Here is a 24,367-nt window from a genome sequence, read left to right on the forward strand (position 1 = left end):
CGTATCTTCAGGCTCCGCATCACCCTGTTCCAGAACACTGAAGAGGAGATCTATGACAAGTACAGACTGCACCCACAGACCATAATGGACCTGATTGAGGAGCTGAAACCCCGCTTGGAGCACCCTACTCGCAGGACACAAACAATTCCCACACATGTGCAGGTCCTGTGCTCCCTGCACCTCCTGGCGTCAGGGAGTTTTCAACGGGTCATAGCGGAGGTTGGTGGGGTGTCACAGAGTGCACTTTCGCGCTTCTTCCATGCCTTCCTAGATGCAATGCTACTGAGGCTCTCACATCACATTTACTTCCCCACCACCCAACAGGCATTACAGCAAACGATACTGGACTTCTACCAGATTGCACGTTTCCCCCACGTCATTGGCTGCATTGACGGGACCCATGTGGCCATCACACCCCCAGCAGAAACTGAATATGTCTACAGGAATCGGAAATGCTACCATTCCCTCAACATACAGATTGTGTGCAACGCTAAGTATCACATCACAGACATCTTAGCCAAATACCCCGGCAGCACACATGACTCCTTCATCTTCCGACACAGTGGAATACACAGACGTCTGAGTGCTGGAGAGTTTGGGGAGGGGTACCTGCTCGGTAAATACATTGCACACATCAATACATCCACTACATCACTTGAGGGGGGGACATTGACTCACCTATTGTGTTTTTTTCCATGCAGGTGACAGTGCCTATGCAGTGCGCGACTTCATCCTGGCCCCATACCTGGATCCTGCAAATGCAAGTGAGAGGAGCTACAACAGGGCACACAGATCTACACGCTGTGTCATTGAGCGAACCTTCGGAATCCTGAAGAGCCGCTTCAGGTGCCTGCATAAAAGTGGAGGAACGTGAAACAGGAGTAAACCCGTATACCCAGTTGAGACCGGGTGAATTATAGTATCAAAACAACAATGTCTCAACCAGTAATTATAGGGACAATTTTAAACAAAGATGCATAAGTCATAAAGGAGGGAAACCAAGAGACCAAAGTATGAAAAAGTTTTTTAGTTATTATTATTATGCAAAAGAATTGTAACAGCACTATAATACAATTAAATCAAATTCTGGTAGCCAAACATACACCAGTTGTGTACTGACCGTGCTCGGTGTAAGTGATAAGTGCAGTGACACAAGTGATATATACAGTGTGGGCGGCGCAAAGTGAAAGGACACATTAATCATGGACAAATTACAAAAGCACAATAAATAATTTGCAATAAGGTATAAATCCTTAGGAGGCCGTGGGTTACACTGGGATGTCGACGGCGTTTCGACCTTATGCACTTAAGGTCATCATCAGGACAATGGCTACAATTTGAAGAGTGCTGCAGAGAGGTAAAGAGAATAAAGAGTGGGTGGATCATCTTTTAAACTAAGGAAAGCAAGGAGCAAAAAATGGTTTTAGTCTAAATTACCTTGCCCCTCTGACCTGTGGTTACCTTGAATCCTAACCAGTTTCAATTTCCTCACAGTTCCCGAACGTAGTTCTGGCATTCCAAAGCATTTCGTGATACCGTCTTACGTAGAAGTTCCTGACGATCGCCCGGGCATTAGCGCTTTGTGCGTTTTCATTAGACCAGCACTCAGGTGAATTCCTACATCTGCTCACCGCACTGTGTTGTACCTTTAGTCATACTTTTCCTCCCTTTGTGATAATACACCTTTCCCCCTCGTCCCCTTCCTTCGTTTCCTTCCCAATTCATCCCCTTTTCTCCCTCCCCCTCCTTCTTTTCCCCCCCCCCCCTCCACTCCAAATTTACACGTTCTTTTTCCCAATTGCCCTCACCCCACACACCCCTTTTCCCCCCGCCCTACCCTACTTTCACTGCCCGCACCACTGACTGCTGTCTTTATTAAACCATTTTTTGCTCCTTGCTTTCCTTAGTTTAAAAGATGATCCACCCACTCTTTATTCTCTTTACCTCTCTGCAGCACTCTTCAAATTGTAGCCATTGTCCTGATGATGACCTTAAGTGCATAAGGTCGAAACGCCGTCGACATCCCAGTGTAACCCACGGCCTCCTAAGGATTTATACCTTATTGCAAATTATTTATTGTGTTTTTGTAATTTGTTCATGATTAATGTTGTCCTTTCACTTTGCGCCGCCCACACTGTATATATCACTTGTGTCACTGCACTTATCACTTACACCGAGCACGGTCAGTACACAACTGGTGTATCATTGGCTACCAGAATTTGATTTAATTGTATTATAGTGCTGTTACAATTCTTTTGCATAATAATAATAACTAAAAAACTTTTTCATACTTTGGTCTCTTGGTTTCCCTCCTTTATGACTTATGCATCTTTGTTTAAAATTGTCCCTATAATTACTGGTTGAGACATTGTTGTTTTGATGCATAAAAGTGGAGGCGCACTGCAATACAGCCCTGAGACCTGCTGTAAAATCGTGGCAAGCTGTGCAATGCTACATAACATGGCAATGAGGAAAGGCACCACAATTGATGTGACTGATACAGACACATCGGATGACGAGCGCCCTGCTCCCCCTGCCAGACCAGCACCAGGAGTTGGGGCAGCTGCTGGACGCCAGAGACGGACTGAGATCACACGAAACTACTTTTAGGTGAGTATTGAGGAAATGAGACTACAAAGCCTGATGATGTGTCAAGTGTTTAATCACACTTCACATGAAAGAAATTGTAATTGTCCCCAGCACATGTTGTACACACAGTGCAGAGAAGGCACAAGTAATAGAGCAAACAGCCTTTTCGGGTAAATGCACCCGTGTTGCAGTCAGTGTCCCCGCAGTTGATCACCTCCGTCGGTGCCGTCCAGGGTGAGTGCCCCCCATGGTGCGCCCTTGGCCTGCTACCTGTCTGCCACTGCGGCGTCTTTCACCTGGCAAGGTTGGAGTGATGCTGCTGCGACTCGATGTGTCCTCACTCTCAGCAGAGGCCATTAGTGCGCTGCCACCAGCATTGGCTGTCTGCAGCTGTTCCACAGCAGTGGTTACCTGCTCTAGCCCTCGTGCAATGTCCTGGCAGCAATGTGCCATGTCCACCTGCATGGTTACGCTTCTGCGTGTGAGTGCGCTGGTGGTGGTGCAGAGGCGGTTGACTGCCTTTGTATAATTGTGTAGCCGTGCATTGGCACGTCGTCCAGCCCTGTCATTGGCAGCTTGGGTGTCCCTCAAAGTGGCACAGAGCTCATGTATTGCCGCTACCATGTTGCGATTGTCCTGATGTATGCGGCCTAGCTGGCGATTTATTGACCGCATTGCCTTGCTTTGCAGGCGCTGTTCCTGCAGCATGCACTGTTCCAAGCCGGAGAACACGGTGCCTTCTCCTTCTGTTGCAGTGCTGCTCCTGGGCCTTGACCTGGATATGGCTTGTTCCCTTTGCCTTGGTGTTGGTGCGTCATGACGGGGCATGTCTGTCACACCCTGACTCCCCTCTCTCCTGTCGGTATCATCGCCTGTTGCTGGGACTTCGTCCTCAAATGGAGGCAGTGGGGGCACATGTGCGCGCTTCCTGCGCTGAATTGGCTGCTGCTCTGTCTCATCGCTGGAGTCCGCAGGGTCTGCAGGCTCCTCTCCCCCTGCGCTGTCTTCTTGTGGCATGCCGTGTGCTGTGGATGTAAAGGGGACTACATGAGTTTGTGTTACTGTCTGCATGTGGCACTCAATAAAGTTACAATTCTTTGACGGCTAACCTCTGACACATTTCCATTCATTGATCCCCAAAACACATATGTTGCATTTAATTGTGATGGTATCATGGACACACAGTCAGACACAGTACTACGAGTCCCATGATGCATTGCTGGGTGTGCTGTAAGACCTGGGCTGGATTGGCATGTTGGGAGTTTACTATGCGCATTTGGGGGCGTGTGCAAGGGATGGGGAGGAGTGCAGGGTGATTTGGCATGCATCTTACCTTGTCTGCTGGATGAGGGGTCGGAGCTGTCTATTGCCGCCAAACCACCAACGCTCTCAGGCAGGAGGGTAGACTCCACGAGCTCCTCATGGGGGGTTGGCTGCTCTGCAGTGGATGGTCCTCCTCCAGTCTGATTGGCATCCTTGAGTCTGGCTGCCACCCTCTCCTTGGACCTCTGGCGCATATCATACCACCGCTTGCGCAGCTCCTCGATGGTGTGTGTGGTGACTCCAACAGCATTCACCTTGCTCTGTATTTCCAGCCAGATTTTCCTCTTCCTGGCCTCTGGGACTTTGAGTGCCTTCTTCCCAAAGAGGAGCTCATGGCTGCAGACCATCTCCTCAATGAGGACCTCCTGCTCCTTTTCTGAAAACTTGTGTTTTCTCTTTCTTTTTTCTGCATCTTTGCCCTGCTGGTTTTGTTTGGGATCCATTGCTGGTTGCTGTCTCCAGGAAAGCCTCCTCACACTCCACAAGCAGCCTCTGGGTGTGGCTCAGGTGAGCAGGTGCAGGCAATCACTACAGTTTCCTGTTTGTGATGTCATCAGCCTGCACCAGGCTTGCAGATTCCCGTTTTTGCGATTTCTTAATTAGCGAATTTCGCTATTAAGAAATCGCTATACGGGATTCTGCGAATTATTTGCGATTTTTAAGGAATCGCAAATGATTCGCGATTTATTTTATACATCCCGTTTAGCGAATCTGAATTTGCGAATCGCAAAATCTCGCAAATTAGGATTCGCTAAAGGGGAGTTTGATACATATGCCCCCTAAGACCTTTAATCTTATCAACCACAAACTTTGGCAGCATCAGGATAATGGTCAACACTAAAACCACAAATCCCCTTTAACATTCTATGTCTGACGTTGAGGGCATTGATGACATCCCCACATTGTTATTTCATTGCTGATCCTACTAAGAGTGAGGTGATAAGTGGATTTAACACCTGAAAAGCAGCTGTGAGAAATCAGTTTGGAGTTTTTCTAAAAGGTCTCTGATTTAGCGCAAGATGGGTGCTTGCTTATGAAGAGTGGTTTGAGTGTGAGAATCTTTTTCCCTGTCGGATTCCGAAGGTGAGGATAGACATGTTAGGAAATCTAATAAGAAGAGTAGGTTGGTTTCTCTGTGAACCAAAAGGAAGTATCATAGAAATATTACTTAATGAGAAAAAATAAGAAATCATTTTCTGCTAGACGTGGAATACCTGCTAATAACTCACCCATCGGTGGAACGAGGAAGGATGATATGAGTGGCATCCTTTTTGAAGGACAGAAAAAGCTTGTTAAAAATGGCATTGACAAATTTAAATGCTGATTTGTTTGCAGTATGGTTTGGTGCAGCAAAATTCCCATGAAAATGGCTTTGGATCTTTTGAGAGACAATTTAAATGATGGGGATAATAATAATAAGGATGTAATTCAAGATTCCTAAGGCATGTATGTATGAGCCTGTGGGGATACATCATCCTAGGCGCAAAGAATGGTGGCCTATGGACCATGTTGCAAAATATTGACATATTAGGATGACAAAAACCTTTGAAGGCAGAGAAAAGGAATATTTTAAGGTCTTAGTGTTCAAGACTGGTGGTGATATATAGAGTATGTCAAACTCTTGAGTTAGACCCCAAAATTGCTTGTTATATATTAAAAGTGGGAAAGAAAAATCCCTCAAACTATGACAGGATAAATTGCTGCTTCACCAGCAGTAATTTTCTATATGATGGAGAACGCTGAGTTGAAATGAGTTTCTATTGAAAGTGATTGTCTTAGGAGCTGGATTAATTGTACCACTTGCCAAGTTAGCAATGTTGACACAGCTAACTGCAGCTGAAAGGAGGAACCATTAGAAGAAGATGGTAATCTCGGAAACTTTCAAGCATCCATAGACTTGTACCCTCAGATAAGGAGAGAATCCAAAGGAAGCAAAGCATGTGGCAGAGGACAAAGTTCAGATTATGTCTCAGGCGAGTTACTTTCCCTTTCAGTTGCTTTCTGCCCAAAAAAAGTTTGCTCTTTCAGACCTACCCTTTCCAACCAAAAAATGGTCAGAGATTTACTCCAATCAAGGGCAGAATTAAAAACATAAAAATTATAAGGGGCAATTGCACACATGTGAGGACATCTTTCCTTCAAACGCAGTTATATGTTGCAACATATTGCACGTGAAAAGATCTTCCCAGACAAGTAATTAGAAATTATCAACATATTTCCAGTAGTATTTCTGGAAATCTGTCACTTTTTAAGAGTTACAGAAGAATTCTTGGAAAGGTTTGCGAATTTCTGATATTCCTGAATCTAAGCCCATCAGGTGTAAAAAAACATCTAGGTACGGATTTATGAATATCTTTATTAATCAATCACGCAGTATGTGTAAGCGAAGCAATTTAGAGGAGAGATAATGACTGTAATCAAGTTCCCTGTTAACTACTTCCAACAATACCTGTGTGCAAAAGATTACTTTTTTGTGTGATCAATAAGTACCCAATGTACATTTTATGACATGTCAATAAATCAATCAGTATTTGTAGAGTGCGGCTGCATCACCCCGTGAGGGTCTCGAAGTGCTGGGAGATCATGCTGCCTGTTCTCCTATTGGTTGAACATCCAGATCTTGAGGTCTTTTTTAAACTGCTGGAGCAATGGTGAGGCTCTGAAATGCAGTGGGATGTTGTTCCAGGCCTTACCCGCTAGGTGGGAGAAGGAGCGGCCTCCACTGTTCGTCGGGCAGATTCATTGGGTGGCTGCTAGGGAGAGGGATTTAGAGCGGAGTTTCCTGGTAGGCTGCTGGGAATTCATTCAATTTTTCACATGGAGTTGGTTGGGAGCCATCTGAAGACCTTCCTGAGCACTCGGAGGGTGAGGGAGCAAGTGCAGGAGATGATGTTAACCTGCTTCTTCATGGATAGCAAGCTGTCGAGGATGATGCTACGTATGTGGGCATTTTATGTGTGTTTGGGGGTTGGGCCCAGCTCAGGTGGCCACCATTTCTTTCAGAGGGTATCCTTGCCTTTCCCGAAGATGAGTACTTCTATCTTGCTGGTGCTGAGTTTGAGGCAGTTGCTGTTCATTCAGACAGCCACGTCTTTCATGCATCTTTGGAACTTGTCCTTGGTGGTCGTTTGTCAGATAGGGGATGAGTTGGGTGTCGTTGGTGTAGGAGATAATGTTGAGTCTGTGGCTCCTGACAATATTTTGCCATGGGTGTCATGTATACATTGAAGAGGGTTGGGCTGAGGGACAAGCCTTGATGTGCACCGTAGCTGATGTTCTTAGGGAGCGAGGAGTGAGGGGGGAGTGAGGGTATCTTCAGCACTGTGCCCAAAAAATTGCTGTCTGCATGATTTTACATCTCATTGTAGGTATATTTTGTGAATGTTTATATTTTTTTACTTCCAAGCTGACTTCTCTGGGAATCAGTCATACAGAATCAAAGAAATCCTTACATCCACCAACAGCTGTTTATTTTAAATGAAATACTTCCAGGTTTCTTTGAGTTGAGTGATATGCCTAAAATCATATGGGTGATTTAGAGTTTGGCAGAGTAAGAGGATTGCAGTAAATCAGCAGTGCTAACACCCCACCACACTTTAGGTTCAGCTGCTATATTTTATAGTTAGAGGAAGCAGTGGATTTCCAATGGTAGATTTTCTCCTCGGCCTGTCATTAGAAACCTTTCATTTGATGATGGCCCATCCATCCTTCAAAGGGCATTCAGGGCTTAGTGACAGTAACCCAATCCAAAACAGGGTAGGAGCATCAGAGCAAAACAGGATCTCCTCATTAAATCTGTTCATCACAGCATAAGTCTTTATTCTTGTATGTAAATAAAGAGTACACCCTTCTCAGAACCTTCGCACAGGCCTCCCTGTTGTCCCCATCTCCAGATAAAAAAAGTCCTTAAAAGTAAATTACATCAACCCTTCCTTGAAGGGTCTGCATCTGACCCATTCCCAGGCCAGAGCTCAATTTGAGTGTCTATGCATCATCTAAAAAGCTGTTGTTAAATGAAATGCTGGCTGTCTCTCAGTGGGAGAGACCATCTGTGGGGGAACTGAAATCACAAGATGCTAATCAATGGCAAGACATGAGGTCAAGTAATGTTATAGACAAATGATTCACAAGCACACCTTCTCCTTCATTCCAATTAGAGAACAATCTCTAAATGCATATGCAACTCTCTACATAACTCTACAATTCCGAAAGAAACTGAAAACATATGGTTTAAGAGTACCTTCCCTATTCACTGACTTCTCCTTTGTTGTCTTCATGTGTGGATGTTTCACATTCAATCATTGAGAATCTCCTACTCCCTGAAGTAACCTATAACCTATAACCCGGTATTAGTAAAGCACAAACTAATCACCCCTAAGGGTCTCAAGGCCGTCGGGAAGATTAAGCAAGCTATTGCCCGGAGTCACATGGTGCAGTACTGAGCTGCCGCTGGCGATCGAGCCGTGATCCCCGTGCTCAGGAGTCAGCCATCCTGGCTGACTCCTAGCAGCTCATTGCGTAGTATACATGTACTGTACTCACATGTTGTGACTGCTCAATATAACTCAGGTTCTTATTTTAATATATTCTTTCTGAATTAATTCCATGTAGAGCAGTCTTCTACTTATCATAGCCAAGGTTTTCCTATAGAAAACCCATAAACACATTTTATAATTCCAGATGCCAGAGATGTCATTCCAACTACATTACTCTCAAAATTCTAACCTTCATTTTCATTATTTCCTGGAGTAAACACACCATATAATGCATTATTTTATTTAAAAAACAAGTGCATTTTGCAATCATATTTAGTTAAATAATAATTTGGCAGATGTAATAAACACTGGTTATAAAATACTTGTCACAATTTGCTACCTGTACTTTTGCGACTAGTGTGGTATTTTGTGAACTGACCTATGTACTACTAGATCATTTTGCAAAACGATAAATTGTAGTGGGTCATTGCCAACGTAGTCACTCTCGCATTTGCCATTAGGCTACAGGAAACAGAACTGCTTCCAGGGATGTGTAGGCTGCAAGATAATGCCCTGAAAGCTACCAGGCCACCCTTGCAGGACTATAAGGCTCAGTTACCTATTAACCAGCCTTCACTTACAAATAAAGCTCAGTCACTGGTCCACGAGGTCTTTCTGGCTACTCATGCCAAAACAGACACAGTGGGTGTAGCCCGTCCTGGGGCGCTTGTTGTAGTAGATCATGCAACACGGTAGTAGTAAGTCACAGATCTAGGTTGAATCTATCATCGTTCTTTATCTCACTTTACCTCCCCAGTTCAGACCCAGCCATATGCAAACCAGTCTTGACCCTGTACCTTATGGGAACAGTCCAGCCTGAGCTGCCAAGCCAGGTCTTCTCTGGACCGTAGACAAGCATCCTGGGACCAGTTTCGGGGTAACAGCCCTCATCAGCCAGGCTAGCTTGAATCCAGTGGCAAAGTGAGCAAGTGACCCATGTCTGGGCATACCCTGCCAATTTAGGGCAAGCAAAGCAAACACAAGGAGATGATGGATGGAGTGCTAAGACTTTTCAGACACTCACCCAAGTCACAGATCTGGCTTGAATCCATCATCGCTCTTTAGCTCACTTTGCCACCCCAAGTCAGACCCAGCCATATGCAAATCAGTCTTGACCCTGTTACATATGGGAACAGCCCAGCCCAAACTGCCAAGCCTGGTCTTTCCTTAGCCGTAAACAAGCATCCTGGGACCAGTTTCGGGGTAACAGCCCTCATCAGGCAGGCTAGCTTGAATCCAGTGGCAACGTGAGCAAGGGACCCACATCTGGGCATACCCTGCCAACTAAGGGCGAACAAAGCAAACACAAGGAGATGACGGACGGAGTGCTGAGACTTTTCAGACACTCACCCCCAGTCACATATCTGGGTTGAATCCATCATCGTTCTTTAGCTCACTTTGCCACCCCAGGTCAGACCCAGCCATATGCAAATCAGTCATGACCCTGTTACTTATGGGAACAGTCCAGCCCGAACTGCCAAGCCTGGTCTTCCCTGGACCGGAAGCAAGCATCCTGGGACCAGTTTCGGGGTAACACCCCTCATCAGCATGGCAAGCTTGAATCCAGGGGCAAAGTGAGCAAGGGACCCATGTCTGGGCATACCCTGCCAACTAGGACGAACAAAGCAAACACAAGGAGATGATGGACTGAGTGCTGAGACTTTTCAGTCACTCACCCCAAGTCACAGAATAGGGTTGAATCCATCATCATTCTTTAGCTCACTTTGCCACCCCAAGTCAGACCCAGCCATATGCAAATCAGTCTTGACCCTGTTACATATGGGAACAGCCCAACCCGAACTGCCAAGCCTGGTCTTTCCTTAACCGGAAACAAGCATCCTGGGACCAGTTTCGGCGTAAAACCCCTCATCAGCCTGGTTAGCTTGAATCCAGTGGCAAAGTGAGCAAGGTACCCACGTCTGGATACAGTGGCATAGGTGCATTCCATCTTCTTTATTATATCTGCACTGCTTAATGGGGTAGATGAAAGGGCATCAGCATAGGACAAATGCTATAAGAAAAAATAGCCTGACAGAATTGGTACTAGCATGAAGGCAGAAACTGGGCATAATGAGTACATCAATACATTTGCAATTGTTCCCTCTCCTTTATTTCCTTCAAATGACCATGTCCTTCACCTCAACCCTCTGCAGGCCTCCTCTCTCTGAGTTGTACCTACTCTAGGTCGCATGCCTGTCTCCTTTAATCTCTATTATTGCATTCCTTCAACTTGCACACACCTCATTTTGTAAATCCCATCTCATTCTTTGAAGCCATATCACAGCGCTTAACGTTATCTAATATTCTCCAGCCTATTTATTGATGCCATGTACAGAGTGAGATGCCTCAGGTTTTACCAGCAGAAGCAGAACCTAATTCCTTCCTCTTCAGACTCCCCACGACACAGCTTTAGCCACTACATACCACTCTACAACACAAAATTAAATTCCATATAATTACACTCATAACACACAATCCCACTATACATCATTCCTGTACACATAATACTAAATAATTACTATCCACATAATTCCACTGCACATCCTGCCACTTAATTCCACTACACAAATCCACTCCACACCACTCAATTCCACCACACATAATTCCACAACTAACAATTACTATCCAGACCATTCCACTGCAAACCACATATATCCACTCTACTACAAACCAAAACACATAGGTATAAAGCATTGTCATTTACAACGCCAATAGCTCTAACTCTCACAGATGTGAGACCTATAGTATTGCAAATGCTTGTTGTTTATGGTGCCCCTATTTAGTTTCCGTTAGTGATAAAAGGATCCTGACAGGATGGAAATCAGTGTGTGGACACTAGTATTCGGTCTTTAGGGTGCTACACCTGCCGCAGAAGTTTCACTTGAATTCATGGGCTTATTTATGAGAGGCTTGCATCACGTTTGCACCACACTAAGTGATACATGCCTGATGGAATTCTCTACGTCAGATTTATGATAAAAACCCATCACCCGCGGCCCTGCCCCCCTCCAGTGCCATTTTTCTGCTTCACAGCTGTTCAGCCATTCGCAACACTACTTAATGGTGGTTGGTGCACTGCTGTGCCTCTGGTGCGCTGAAGGTGTGCCAAAGGCAAGCTCATCCGCTCCATGCCCTGGTCCCCAATCCATCCACTGCTCAGACCCCAGCACCCTCCAGACACTGAACACCGGACGCTCCACTGCCTGCCACCCTGCATCGCTGAAGATCATCCAAGGCTTATTCACCTGCTGCAACTGCACCTTCGCCGGCCTTTGCACACCAGGCTCACCAACTGCACGACCCTCAAGAACCTGACCCAACCCCCTCAGATGCATCCTACTAAACACTCACTCCCTCAAAAGACACGCCGTGGAGATCTGGGGCCTGCTAGACTCCATCTTAACTGACGTTGCCTTCTTCATAGAAACATGGATGAAACCCACCTCAGCCCGGGCATCGCAACCGCCATCCCTGACGGCTACATAATCATCCACATGGACCTTGTCAACCGACCGGGAGCAGGCGTTGCCATTGTACACTGAAACACCGTCCGCATCACAACCTGCTCCGACAACCATGCACCCAACATGGAGCACCTCCACTTCTAGATCCAGACCAACCCGAACGCCACACTCTGCGGCACTCTCATCTACAGACCTCCTGGACCCACCCCCCCTTCAGCGTAGACATAGCCGACTTCATCGCTCACCACGCTCTAGCCTCAACAGACTACATCCTCCTCTGAGACCTTAATTTCCACCTGGACAACCTGCACAACCACAAACCTCATCCTTACTGGAGAACAGGTGTGATAAGGCGATAAGAGATTTATGACGATAGCGAAGAGAGAGGAATGATACATAGAATGATTATGGAATAAGATTCAGTGTCACCAGGGTTCAGAAGAGGAAGGAGCGTACTGTGTAATGGGTGTCTTTTAATACCACCCCAAGGGTGACGGCAGGTAAAAAAAACTTCTGGCTTAGATTAGGGCCAATGGTATCCTTGCTAAGCCACTGATTTTGGTAGCTTGCACACGGCACATACTTACATATTAAGTTGTTGCTTGTTTCAGTGCACACAGCCTTGCCTGTAGTGCACGAAGCACAAAGGAAAATAATTAGAGGGAACAGTGCTTCCCAGATGAGGTGTAACAAGGTGAAATATCTATTTCGTTTTGTCTTTTTCCTCGTTCTATGTGTGCTGCAGAATGCAGCACACATAGAAAGAGGAAAACGCCTCTATGGATTGTTTTTGTGCAGAAAGGTGGCTCTACCTGCACAAAAACTATCCTGCTACAACGTAGGCACCCTTGCACCATGGTGCAAGAGGTCCTGTATTGGCACTAGGCTGCTGAAATGGTGCAAACACAGGGGGAAGGGACAGGAATGCACCTAATGCTTAAATTTGGTGCATTCCTGACCTTTCCCTCTGATGCAGGGCAGTCAAGGTGACTTGCTGCACGGTCCTGCGCTACTATTTTGATAAGTATGCCCCCCAGTCTCTTCTCGTGCGAGTTGTCCGCTATTCAAATTTTGGTAATCTGGTTTTGTAATACGTTTCAAGACTCCTATAACTAAAGATGGATAAAGGTTAACAGTTTAAATGAAGAATACACATTTATTTTGCTGCAGCTGCCTAATTAATGGACAGCTTACAGATATCTTACAGAGATATTGGCCAAAACATCTGTAAAACACTGAGCAATCCATAAAGAGTGTTTATACTTTCCTACTGCACATTTGAGCAAGAACTATCCCCCTGCTTCCATTCAGAAGTATCTGCAATAATGTCATGTCCCAATTGCATTGGTAAGCTTTTGCTTTGACCACACTTTAGTCTGATAGATTCTAAGGCCTTGGGCATAGTTCAAGAAGTCAGGGAGCTCATGTATTTTAGTCCTTGTTGAGGATAATTCAATGTTATTTTGATGTAAGTAGCTGTGTTGGGTAGGGGAGCAGTATTGCCACCTAGATATGCTATTTAAGGTACAAACAAAGGAAGGTCCTAAGTTGTAATTTTGATACTTGCATTTAACAAGGGTATTCTGTTTTACTGATATTTAATTTTTGCATTGTTTTGAAAATGAATTAGCTTTAAGATATCATTCAAGGAAAACAGTGTGGGAGGTAGTCGGGCCACCTGATACTTCTCTTGTGCTGACTTAGGTTTCATTTAACACTCAATCAGAGAACATACCTTCATCCCAAGTTAGGACATGTTACAATACTGTGTCATGTCATTAGGATACTTTTATGCATCATACATAACAGAGCATTAGTTGCTTCAGGCTTCCAGTGTCCCAGTTCGATGTACACTCCTGAAGGAATTTTGGGACCGAACCATAAAAGTCATTTTGTGATTCGCAATATCACTGAAGGCCTGATTTGGAACTTGGCGGACGGGTTACTCAGTCACAATGATGACCGATATCCTGTCCACCAAAATATCAATCCATTATATCCTATGGGATTTACATTTCAGCAAACAGGGCATTCGTCACTGTTGTCACAGAGGAACCCGTCTGCCAAGATCTAAATCAGGCCCTTAGTTTGCAACAGCTAAATAGATTCCCTGGGTAGTTCACTCCTCATTCAGTCGCAACGGTATTTAGCAGTGGTTTATGGTTGCAAACATTGTGCCTCAAAGTATGTGTAAACTTTATGAAACCTGTTGAGCAACCTCATTCAGTAATGGTCCAGGGCACCACAGCCTACACTGCCCCATGTATTCCCAAATCGGGAGCACATTTTCTTTAAAAGCAGCCCTGGTTCCTTTAAAGAACGTGGTCTGCTTCAAAAAAAGTTTCCCATTCGAGACTACAGAATCAGGGATGGTGCCATACTGTACATGGCAGGCTACCATTCCTGTGTCGGTGGCCAATCACAGGAAGTTGCAAATAGCGATCTGCCGAATTTTCAATAATCAGGTGTTCTGTCCCCTTCTGTCTCTGGAGATTTTGTGCTGTGACCTGTTAGTACAGAGGTTGCATCGAAAAACCAGACACATTTTGCCAAACTTTGCTTAGCAATTTGCAATCTCTTAGTGCATCGGGCCCAAATGTCTTTTTGTGTTTGTGGGTTTCCACTGGCTGTTCTGAGTCACACAATAGCATAACACTACAGAAGACTTTGTATCTTCCCACAAGTAATATCCGTTAGTTAAAAAACATAATTTAATTGCACGAATGGCTGTGTATTTAAGAGGTGTAACCTTTAAATGCATGATGTCTGAATTTTCTATTCATAGTGTCCATCAAAATCTTAGTGTTTTTTTCAGAGATGTTGAGACCTTTAAACTTATGGAGGGATTAATATAGAAAATACAGTTCCTGTGCAAACTAGGCATGCTGCTGTTTTTCATAAATTGGTCACATTTTCTTATATTAACAGGACCCTTTGGTGATGATGACTGTACACCCACTCTAATGTGGGTGTCGTCCTATGTATAACACTCTTTGAAAACAAGCAAATTCCTTTGCCTGCATTCCTGCTCCAGATCTCCAAACCCTACCAAGAGGCAAGGCGGCCCACGCAGAAGATGGTCGAAATGTGCAGCACCCATTAAAGGGTGCACATTAGGTGTGCACCCTAGGCCACCACATGCATGGGTGTATTGAGGGGGCCACTGCATCTCACCAATGACCTGTCCATAGAGGGACCCAGGTGGCAAGCTACAGGTGATGGACCATGGCTCCGTCGTAACATAGGTATGGGTATCCCACCACACACACCAGCAGTGTTGCTGAAGCCATGCTGTCAGTACCGGCAGAAGTGCTGATTGCACCCTGGTAACTGGTGAGCCTTGAAGCCCCAATGAAAGTTGTCCTGTGCCTTCATTCATTCAAACATGGAACAGCAGGTGAAGCAGAACTTTGATTCTTTCTACTGCACACTCTTCTGCACATGTACTAATGGTGTAAGAGCTACTGCAAAAACGTTTTGATAATGCAGCCCGAGGTCCATACACCTAAATTAAATATATATGCATTTGCATGATGCAATACAATTCTTTTGTCTCGCCTCTATTTCAACATGCCTTGGCTCAGTTACCACTCAATGGCAATAGTATGTCCATTAATAGCACACAATAGTTTGAATGTACGTCGATGGTGTATGTTCTCTTCTGCTTTACTTTCACTGACTGCAACACCTCATTCTTTTCACCGTAGTCTGTGAAACAAGTTTATACAAATACACATATATAATGCTGATTCAACATACTACTCACTGTAAGTACATGAATTACAGCAATTTGAATTCAACATCTGTTAGATCAATAGAAATCGAACTAGTAAAGTTCAGAAACTTCGCAAAACCTTGAGCTATTGTAAAGCCACACATTTCTTCCTTATTGGAAGTAGTCCCTTATCTTTTGTTTAAATATTTTTAGCTTTAGAAAACTCACATGGAGGTGCTATAGTACCAAAGATGGCACCAACAGAAGGTGACCACATGCATCAGTAACACACTAGAACTAAGTGGTGTCCTACTATATTACATAATCAACGTTCCCGGGTAACATCAGAGGGCCGGAAACAATTGAGCGGCCATTGTTACAAATGGTCAAGAATTACGGACTATTTAACAACTCCTGAACCAGCAGCTCCCTTTTCAGTCTTTGAATTCCCTCAGGAGAAGCCACATTTCCAGGGCAGGGGAACCAGTCGTCTAGGCACATCTGTGCTATGTCAGTCAAGCAGATTGGGGCATGTTCCTGGCTAGGGTGCATTTGTGTATTTGAACTGTGGTGCATTAGCCGTAGCTCCATGATTTCCTTGATTGGCCAGCAGACATTGGACTTAGGTTACATTGTAGTGTGCAAAACGTTCTGTGAAACTCAACAGAGGTTAGCTGCAGCTCACTCAAAGTCATATCTACGTGGGGACCTACCTCAAATATAGCCCCTTCTGATTAAGGGCAGCATTGAAGAAAAGGTATGCTAGGAGACAAAATAGGTCAAACACTGTATACCACTCCACAGAAACATTTTGCGCTAGGTGGATCACAATCATACACTTGTGTGCACATTGCATTTCTACTGCCATGGGTTGCTTCTCTCATGCTTTTTAGCTTTGGTTAAGATCGAACATTCCAGTTTACAAAATGCCATTTAAATCACAGTAACTTACTGAAATAAAAGCCTCTGTCCCCACACACGAACTGAAGAGCGTCGACGAGCTCCGCGCCACACAGCGTTTCTGAGCCTGCCGCTGCCGAGTGAGTTAATGTAAGCAAACAGATGGCCAGGTAGAACAAATGGACGGAGGACACGGTGTGCATCTTCACCTGCACAAGAAGCAAACATGTGGAGTCAATAAAATGACAACCATTTCTGCACAGTAAAAATATGCAATTATCCTCTGACGAGCAATACAACTTAAAAGTTTTCAGAATATTTGTTTGTTACACTATTAGTAGTGGTTCGTTTTTTCAGGATAATAAATACCATCAAACAGCAATATCTATCTATCTATCTATCTATCTATCTATCTATCTATCTATCTATCTATCTATCTATCTATCTATCTATCTATCTATCTATCTATCTATCTATCTATCTATCTATCTATCTATCTATCTATCTATCTATCTATCTATCTGTCTGTCTGTCTGTCTGTCTGTCTGTCTGTCTGTCTGTCTGTCTGTCTGTCTGTCTGTCAAGTTTGAATGCTCTTCTCGCACACACAGCAGTGGTACAAAGACACGTTATCATTATCATTATCATAATGACAGAATCAGGCTACTTTAGAACCCTTCTATTTAATCAACAACCTATTCATGCAATGTAAACAAAACACACATATTGTAATTGAAATCACCCCTATAGTTGTCTGCAACTTTCAGAGAGCAGCTTCAACTATCTGTTGTTTATATGGACAGAACGGGCTCTTTAACAAAAAAAAGGACATTTTTAAAATGTCACATTCCCAACTTGACAATTAAGGGTTTTGTTGTTTATTTGTAAGGGAACAATCCTTCCCTATGTGTGCACCCAGGACGTGAAACATTATCGCTGTGTCCATAAGGCCTGCCACATCGCTGCTTCAATTTATGAAAGAGTTGAAGATGTACCTCTTTAAAGAACACCATACCACAATGCAGTAACAGTATTTTTTCCTCATGATCCAAAGTACCTTTCAAAACACTCATTGCCTGTATCCTTGCCTTTGACTCTGTACCGCGCTCCGCTGCCTTTTGGCTTTATTTGCTTTATACAAATACGACATACATATAAACATGATTACAAAAAATACATAGCAACTAATTTAAAAAAATGTGCATATATTTTCATCTTGGGTGCTGCTGAAATTAAACCATCCTGTGTTAAGGTTTGTGGTTTATTATATCACCAGAACCCCTTGATGGCAATACAGGAACACATTACATGTTATTTTTTCCCTCTTTCTCTGAATCTCTATCAATCTCTCTTTCTGTCTCTTCCCCCCTCTCTCCCTAAATATACAGGGAGTTCTAGCTTTCTCAATACATAAGGAGGAGATATAGCCCAATGGCTTGAGTCGCCGATATTAGACCGTGGTTCACATCCCAGTCATAGACTTGGCTCAATGTCCTGAGATTGTGGACAAATCATTTGTTGTAAATCACTCTAAACATATAAATGGAGCACTCCTGCACATATAGAAACATGTTGTGTTAACGCTTGTTAATATAATTTTGCCAGAAGTCAACATAAGAAAATCCTAGTTTTCGCCTCTTCAAACAAGTAGTCCGAAACTCCAAGGAAGTGGTGAGTAGTTTCTTAAATCAGTTTTTTTAATTGTTCTCATGCCATCATATATGATGGACTTTGCCCTTTTTGCAGGGTCATCCAAGGACTTTTTGCCTTCCTCCTGTATTTTTTTTTACTTGTTGTTGGTGGTTTTAGGTCTCTGGGCACTTTATCACTGCTGATCAGTGCTAAAGTGCATATGCTCTCTATGGTAAACTTGAAAAGATTGGTCTACACCTGTTTGGCAATCGGTCCCTTGTACAGTGGTATGTCATATACCCAAGGCCAGTAAATTAAATGCTACTGGTAGGCCTTCAGCACTGCTTGCGCCATCCACCAAAGTAGCCTTTCAAACCTGTCTCAGGCCTCTGCCACTACATATCAGTCACCCCTAAGGTAGGCCCTATTTAGCCCTATGGGCAGTGTGTGGCGTAGGTAAAAGGTAGGACACGTGTTTTAACTGTGTGGCATGTCCTCGTAGTGACAAACAACCTATTTGGTTTCTCACTGCTGTGAGGCTACCCTCTCATAGGGATTAATTGAGGATTCCCTGATATGTGCTTCAGTGGTAATTCCTTACATGAGAGGGGTAGTGTGATCAAGTTTGGTATGTTTGGAATAGTGGTGATAAATGCTGCATATTGATGTTCACGGATTTATTATCACTATTTAAGAAATGCCACTTTTAGAAGTAAGCATTTCTGTGTGCTATGAGTCTTTGTGCCTGCCTGTTGTGTATTGACTGTCTGGCCTTGGAGTGACAGGAGCTGGGGTGGTGCAGTGGCTCCAGACAGTCTGGATGAGTCAGCTCTAGGCTGAATAGGTCTGGTCTGTATTTGGAGTGGTGGAAGGAGTAGCACCTGCACGTGAATAGGGCTGTGCCTGCCTTCCACAATGATGGATCCACCCTCCTGTGCTGTGTTTGGAGCCAGGGCGTACACTTCAAATGGGTAGTGTTGTGCACTGTAAGGCTAATTTCAAGTGCCCCCCGAACCGGTTTGGACTGGGTCCAGAGCCCTGTACCAGGGCAGAACAAAGACTTTGTGGAGTATAAGTAGTGGGGATGTGACCCCATGTCTGTTGAACTTTGTGAACTTTTGGAGCTTACTTGGAACTAAGACACTGAATGGACTGCAGTGTGCAAGGAGGAACCGCCACTTGGGACTGACCTGCTGCCTGCTGGGGGGGCTGAAAGGACTCCCACTCTGTTGGAGAACGCTGTGTGCTGGCCTGCCTGTGCCCAGCTCTGCCCTTGGTGATTCTTGAAAAAGAGAGCTTCCTGCTCCGTTGATGTCTCCAGGGGAGACAGACTGAGCGCTTCATATTACCGCTGGACCTGGGTAATTGGCACATTATATCGCTTGTAGCACTTCCTGTGGGGCATATGTGGGGCATATGTGTGTGCTCTGAACATGCCGCCCTATTCTTCGTGCTTCATGGCGTGCCCTGAAGTGATTGGAGAGTGTGAGAGGGTGGCTTGGTATCTGCTTCCCACTAATTAAAGTGGGCACCTTGTACCAATCCACATGACCCTTATGATGTATGAGGTCAAAGATAACCTTTAGAAAGCTATCCCAGTGGCCTTCAGGCTTAATCTTGAAGGATTGTAAAGCAGCTTGTTTTACCAGAATATCACCTCATGAATGACTAAATAAAGGGGAACCACACAGTAGTTATATGTAAATATGTATTTATTAATATAACACTGTCTACTATCTACACGAGGATAGTATACAAAGCACACAATACGAATTCAATAGAACAGTTGTAAGTAGCACAATACACAGTGGTATCCAGGGGGTGACTGAACCATATACTAAAATAGTTGTATAACAGCCACGACTGAGATCAAGACATGGTCTAGAGCACGTAGAGTCACTGGGACCCCAAGGAACCACCCAAGGTGAATAGATAAGGACCCTATGGAGGACGGGTGCAGTGGGTGAACACGACCGTGGGCTCCGTACAAGTCTATGGGGAAGTCATGGTTACACTTTTAAAGTTTAAGGACACTTCTAGGAGGACTTTGAGCGAACCCTTTGGAACTTAAGAGTTTGAAGAGCCACCCCACTAGTGGATACCATAGTACCCGAGTTACCTATCCCAGAGGAGCCGTATGCATAGGTCTGAAGTGGCATCAGAAACTCTTGTCGTTCTCAATGGAAGGCTGTGAAGAAGTACTGCTGCCGTGCAGGTGAAAAGGGTCCGGTGGAAACCAAGCCTGGATTTGGGAAGAAAGGAACCTGAAAGCAGAGGGGACAGAGTCTGGGTCACTTTAGAGTGACCAGGGGCTCGGGAGACGAATGCCCACACATGTCGGGTACTTCAAGTGTGAAAGAAGGGATGCTTGACTCTGCAGCCATGAGGACCAGGAGATGTTGAGGACAACTACGAGCTGGAGGTGAGCTGTCCCATGAAGGATGTCGAGTGCTGAGGGGTAGGAGTCCGGCGGGAGCACCAACAAGCCTTGGCAAAAGCAACCCACGCAGGAAGGTCAAGCAGGTTACGGTGAGGACCACCAAGATCCAGGGGACTCATCAAGCAATGGGGAGTCAGGGCACATCTGGAGTAACCAGGAAAGCCCACGAGAAATCAAGATGACCCTCAGGGGGACCCACAGGCTGAATGACCAGGAGTCGCGAGGGGACCTCAAGCAAGATTGCAAATTACCAGCCCACGGAGCATACGGTCGAAGGAGGCCGGAGTTCTTTGGTGCAAGTACGGCTCAGGTTCAGGACTACAAGGAGTCCAATGCACAAGCTCGGGAATCACCAACAAGCATATGCAACTGCAAATGGACGCGGTGTACAGGGTTTCGGGTTATGCAGTCCCCACGAGGGATACTGGCCTCAAACTCGGGGAGAGGGCAGATCAACTTCAGGGATCTACGGAAACCTACCTCCTGTGCTGCTGAAATCTTCAGAGCCCAGAGGACCTCAGGAGCAGCAGACTGGTCAGTTGCGGTTAGGTGCCTGCGAAGCAGGAGAGTGACTCCTTCACTCCAAGGGAGATTCTTTGGTTGTCTTAAGTGCACCACAGGTCCTGCACAGAGCCTGTATGGAGCAAAGGCGCTTCAGATGGAAAGGGGGACAAAGTCGAGCCCAGTTGAGGACCAGCGAAGTCCAAGGTGTCCAGACAGTCAAAGGTCAGTGGTTTCTTCTTGTAGAATCTTGTCCATGTAAAATCTAATGTCCTGTAGCCAGGTATCCCATTTTATACCCACGGGAGAGGGTTGGACAGATTCAGGGGACCCTCCTAGGGGAGGGGCAGGACAGAGGGGTGGCTACACCCATGTCCTTTGTCCAGTTTCGCGCCAGAGTAGGAGCCAATGGCTCCCAGGGCTGGTTTGAGCTGGACTATGCACAGGGACACCAAATATGGCCCAAGTGCAGACTTTCAGGCACTCTCAGAGTGCACCCACTCAGCCCCAATACACTAAATCCTATCTGGGAGGTGGTCAGACCACCTGTGACAGGGTGCCTATTGTGCTGCCTTCGTCTGCTTGAGTTTGGCTCAGCAGCAGGAGTGCAAAAATGTGTCTCTGGTTGGCAGTATCCATTTTGTGCTGTCTGGGTCAAGAAGGCTGTTGAGAAGGAGTAAGACCAGTGACCCCACGAATCCCACGACCCCACGACCCCACGAACCTCGCTTCAGAAGGGTGGAATAATACCTCCCACACCAGTTACTGGTGTGGAGGTATAATTCCAAGGTGTTTGATACCAAACTTGATATGTCTCTATGCAGCCATTTTCGAGATAGCATTTACCACAAGGTTATAATGCACCTCTACCTATATGTTGGGCTGAGTCACAGACAACCCGGGATAATGGTCTCCGAAGGCTGCAGAGAGTCTCTGCTCATGCAGTGGCACCCTCTCACATAAAACCCAGCACCCTGCCTTCAGGATTGTTAAGGCCTGCTATGGGGTGACTTATACATTTTTAAGTGTAGTGACAATTAGATATAGTGAACCTATATCTAATGTAAGTGATGCAAGCACCATGTTACACAGGCTGCAGTAGCAGACCTCGAGTTCCATTTTGCATGGTCTCTCATGGGTGGCATAATACATGCTTCAGCCCATGGAAGGCCTCTGGGGTACCTATGCCATGGGTACATGTGTACCATATACTGGGGACTGATAAGGGTATTCCAGTATCCAATCTGGAGTGTACCAAACTACATGTATGACAATTTAAAGGAGAAAGCAGATAGCCTGGGGTCCTGATTAGCAGGATCCCAGTCAAACTAGTCAAAAACAGTGAGACATCAAGCAAAAAGTGAGGTAACCATAAGAAGCAGATGCTACTTTCCTACAGAGAGCTTATGGTCTCGGGAGACGGTGCGTGTCTTCCCTTCACCATGCCTCATTGTCATGGCTTCCTGTGGTGTGCACTAAAGGGAGAGCTGCCTGCTGGGGATGTTGCCCCATTCCCTGCCTTGGGTCTGCATTCAGGATATCCTGGTAACAGGGAGACCCATTGAGACCGTTTGGCAGCCGCTCCACCTACGCACGATGCTAGGCACTGCCTAGCAACCTCGAGACGCCAGGAAGAGCGGCCGGAAAGAAAACAGCCCAACCAGTGGGACAGTGGCCGCAAGTTAGAGGTCGCGCCCTTGTGGTTCAGAGCTGCCTCGCTGCATTAGATTGGGGAAGGGAATCCCATGTGCCTCGCACCATGAGCTGAAGGGGCACCAGACTTGAGGAGTCCATTAGTTCCAGCCAAAGACCAGGTGAGTGCCTTTTTCCCGCACCAGCTCACCCGTGATATTGGCTTTGGCGGCTGCTCCGTGCGATCGTGGCAACTGCCGGACGGGATCGCAGCTGCATGGTGCAAATCGGGGCAGCTGCCAATTGTGCACACTTTTGGGGGGAGTCTTTTTCTTCCTCCTGTGGCCAATGCGAGGCGAGCCCAAGACGGGCCCTGGCTTCAACATTACCGCACTTCCTGTGGTAGGCGGGCAGGTAGGCCAAGAACCTATGCAGAGAAGGGAAGTTGCCTTTGTAGTAATGGTGGGGATATGCCTACTGTTGGGCTGAGGGTTCTAATATGTGCACAGTGATGATGTGATTATGGTATTTGCATAATGTGCTAGGCTGAGCACCATTCTGAGGTTTATTCCTAATTTGGTGTGCTAAGTGCACTCTTACCAGTAGTTAAGGGTTGTCCTGACTAACTGTGATTTATGTGATGTTTATGACAATGGCCCTATTGGTTAATATCCAAGTGAGCGTCTGGACAAGCTAGACAAATTTCGTTTTTGTCCCGGAGAAGATTCCAGTACAAGATTTGCAGAGTAGATATTTTTTTTATTTTTTCATATTTGTGACTCGTTATTAAAGATCAGAGTCAATTTGTAAGAGAGAAGTGACAGCCTCTGCAAATCTTGTACTGGAATTTTCTCTGGGGAAAAAAGAAATTGTCTAGCTTGTCCGGACGCTCACTTGGAACTTCTTTCTGGATTAAGGGGTTAGGGGCCTCCCCCTGTCAAGGACAAGCACTATCACCAACACTTGCTCAATTAAATCCGGCCAGTAAGGGTTTGGGATCAATCACCCCTCCTCATCTTACCCCTATTGGTTAATATACCTGTAAAGTCATGACTAGCGCCTGATTGCACAGCACTATATGTGATTGTGTTCTAATGTGTTTTTATGGATAATACAAAGGCTATTTTTATATAACCATGTGTGGAGTTTCTTTTGTGGTGTACCTATTGTGTTGCTGCTGTGTATGTGTGTTGCTCTAACGCTTTACACATTGCCTCTGGGATAAGCCTGACTGCTCTGCCAAGCTACCAAGGGGGTGAGCAGGGGTTATCTTCAGCATGTAGCTCCCTTGCCCTGACTAGAGTGGTGGGTTCTGCCTGGCTTAGGTGCATACCCTAGACAACCAGAAACCCAATTTCAAACAATATAGAATATAGATTATTCACACATATAGCCATATAGACTACAGATGATTCAACAGACATGTCTTTCGTCCAACACTGGACTTTCTCGAAGCTAATTAGAAAGACGTGACACATTTGCACAACGAACAATACGAGACGAAGGTGTCCAATTCAAATGCCAGGCCCAGTTTGTTTACAAATCAAACACAGTTAAAGACCTGTTATCTACAGTAATGGGATCCAAATTGTGGCAGTTTCCCTTTGTCAGTGATTGTTTAGCGGCCTCTAAACAA

General features: G+C 45.3%; 1 protein-coding gene across 3 annotated transcripts in view; it reads right to left on the reverse strand.

Moving 5' to 3' along the window:
• Positions 1-24,367, reverse strand: part of IGF1 (insulin like growth factor 1) — a 422,585-nt gene that overhangs the window by 358,032 nt on the left and 40,186 nt on the right. For all 3 annotated transcript variants that reach the window (XM_085653232.1, XM_085653233.1, XM_085653234.1), the window contains exon 2: positions 16,579-16,735. In XM_085653232.1, the coding sequence (XP_085509358.1) occupies positions 16,579-16,735 (157 nt within the window). The remainder of the gene's footprint in view (positions 1-16,578; positions 16,736-24,367) is intronic.

This window comes from Triturus cristatus, chromosome 4_1 (assembly GCF_964204655.1).
Source record: "Triturus cristatus chromosome 4_1, aTriCri1.1, whole genome shotgun sequence".
In the NCBI taxonomy this organism is placed as follows: domain Eukaryota; kingdom Metazoa; phylum Chordata; class Amphibia; order Caudata; family Salamandridae; genus Triturus; species Triturus cristatus.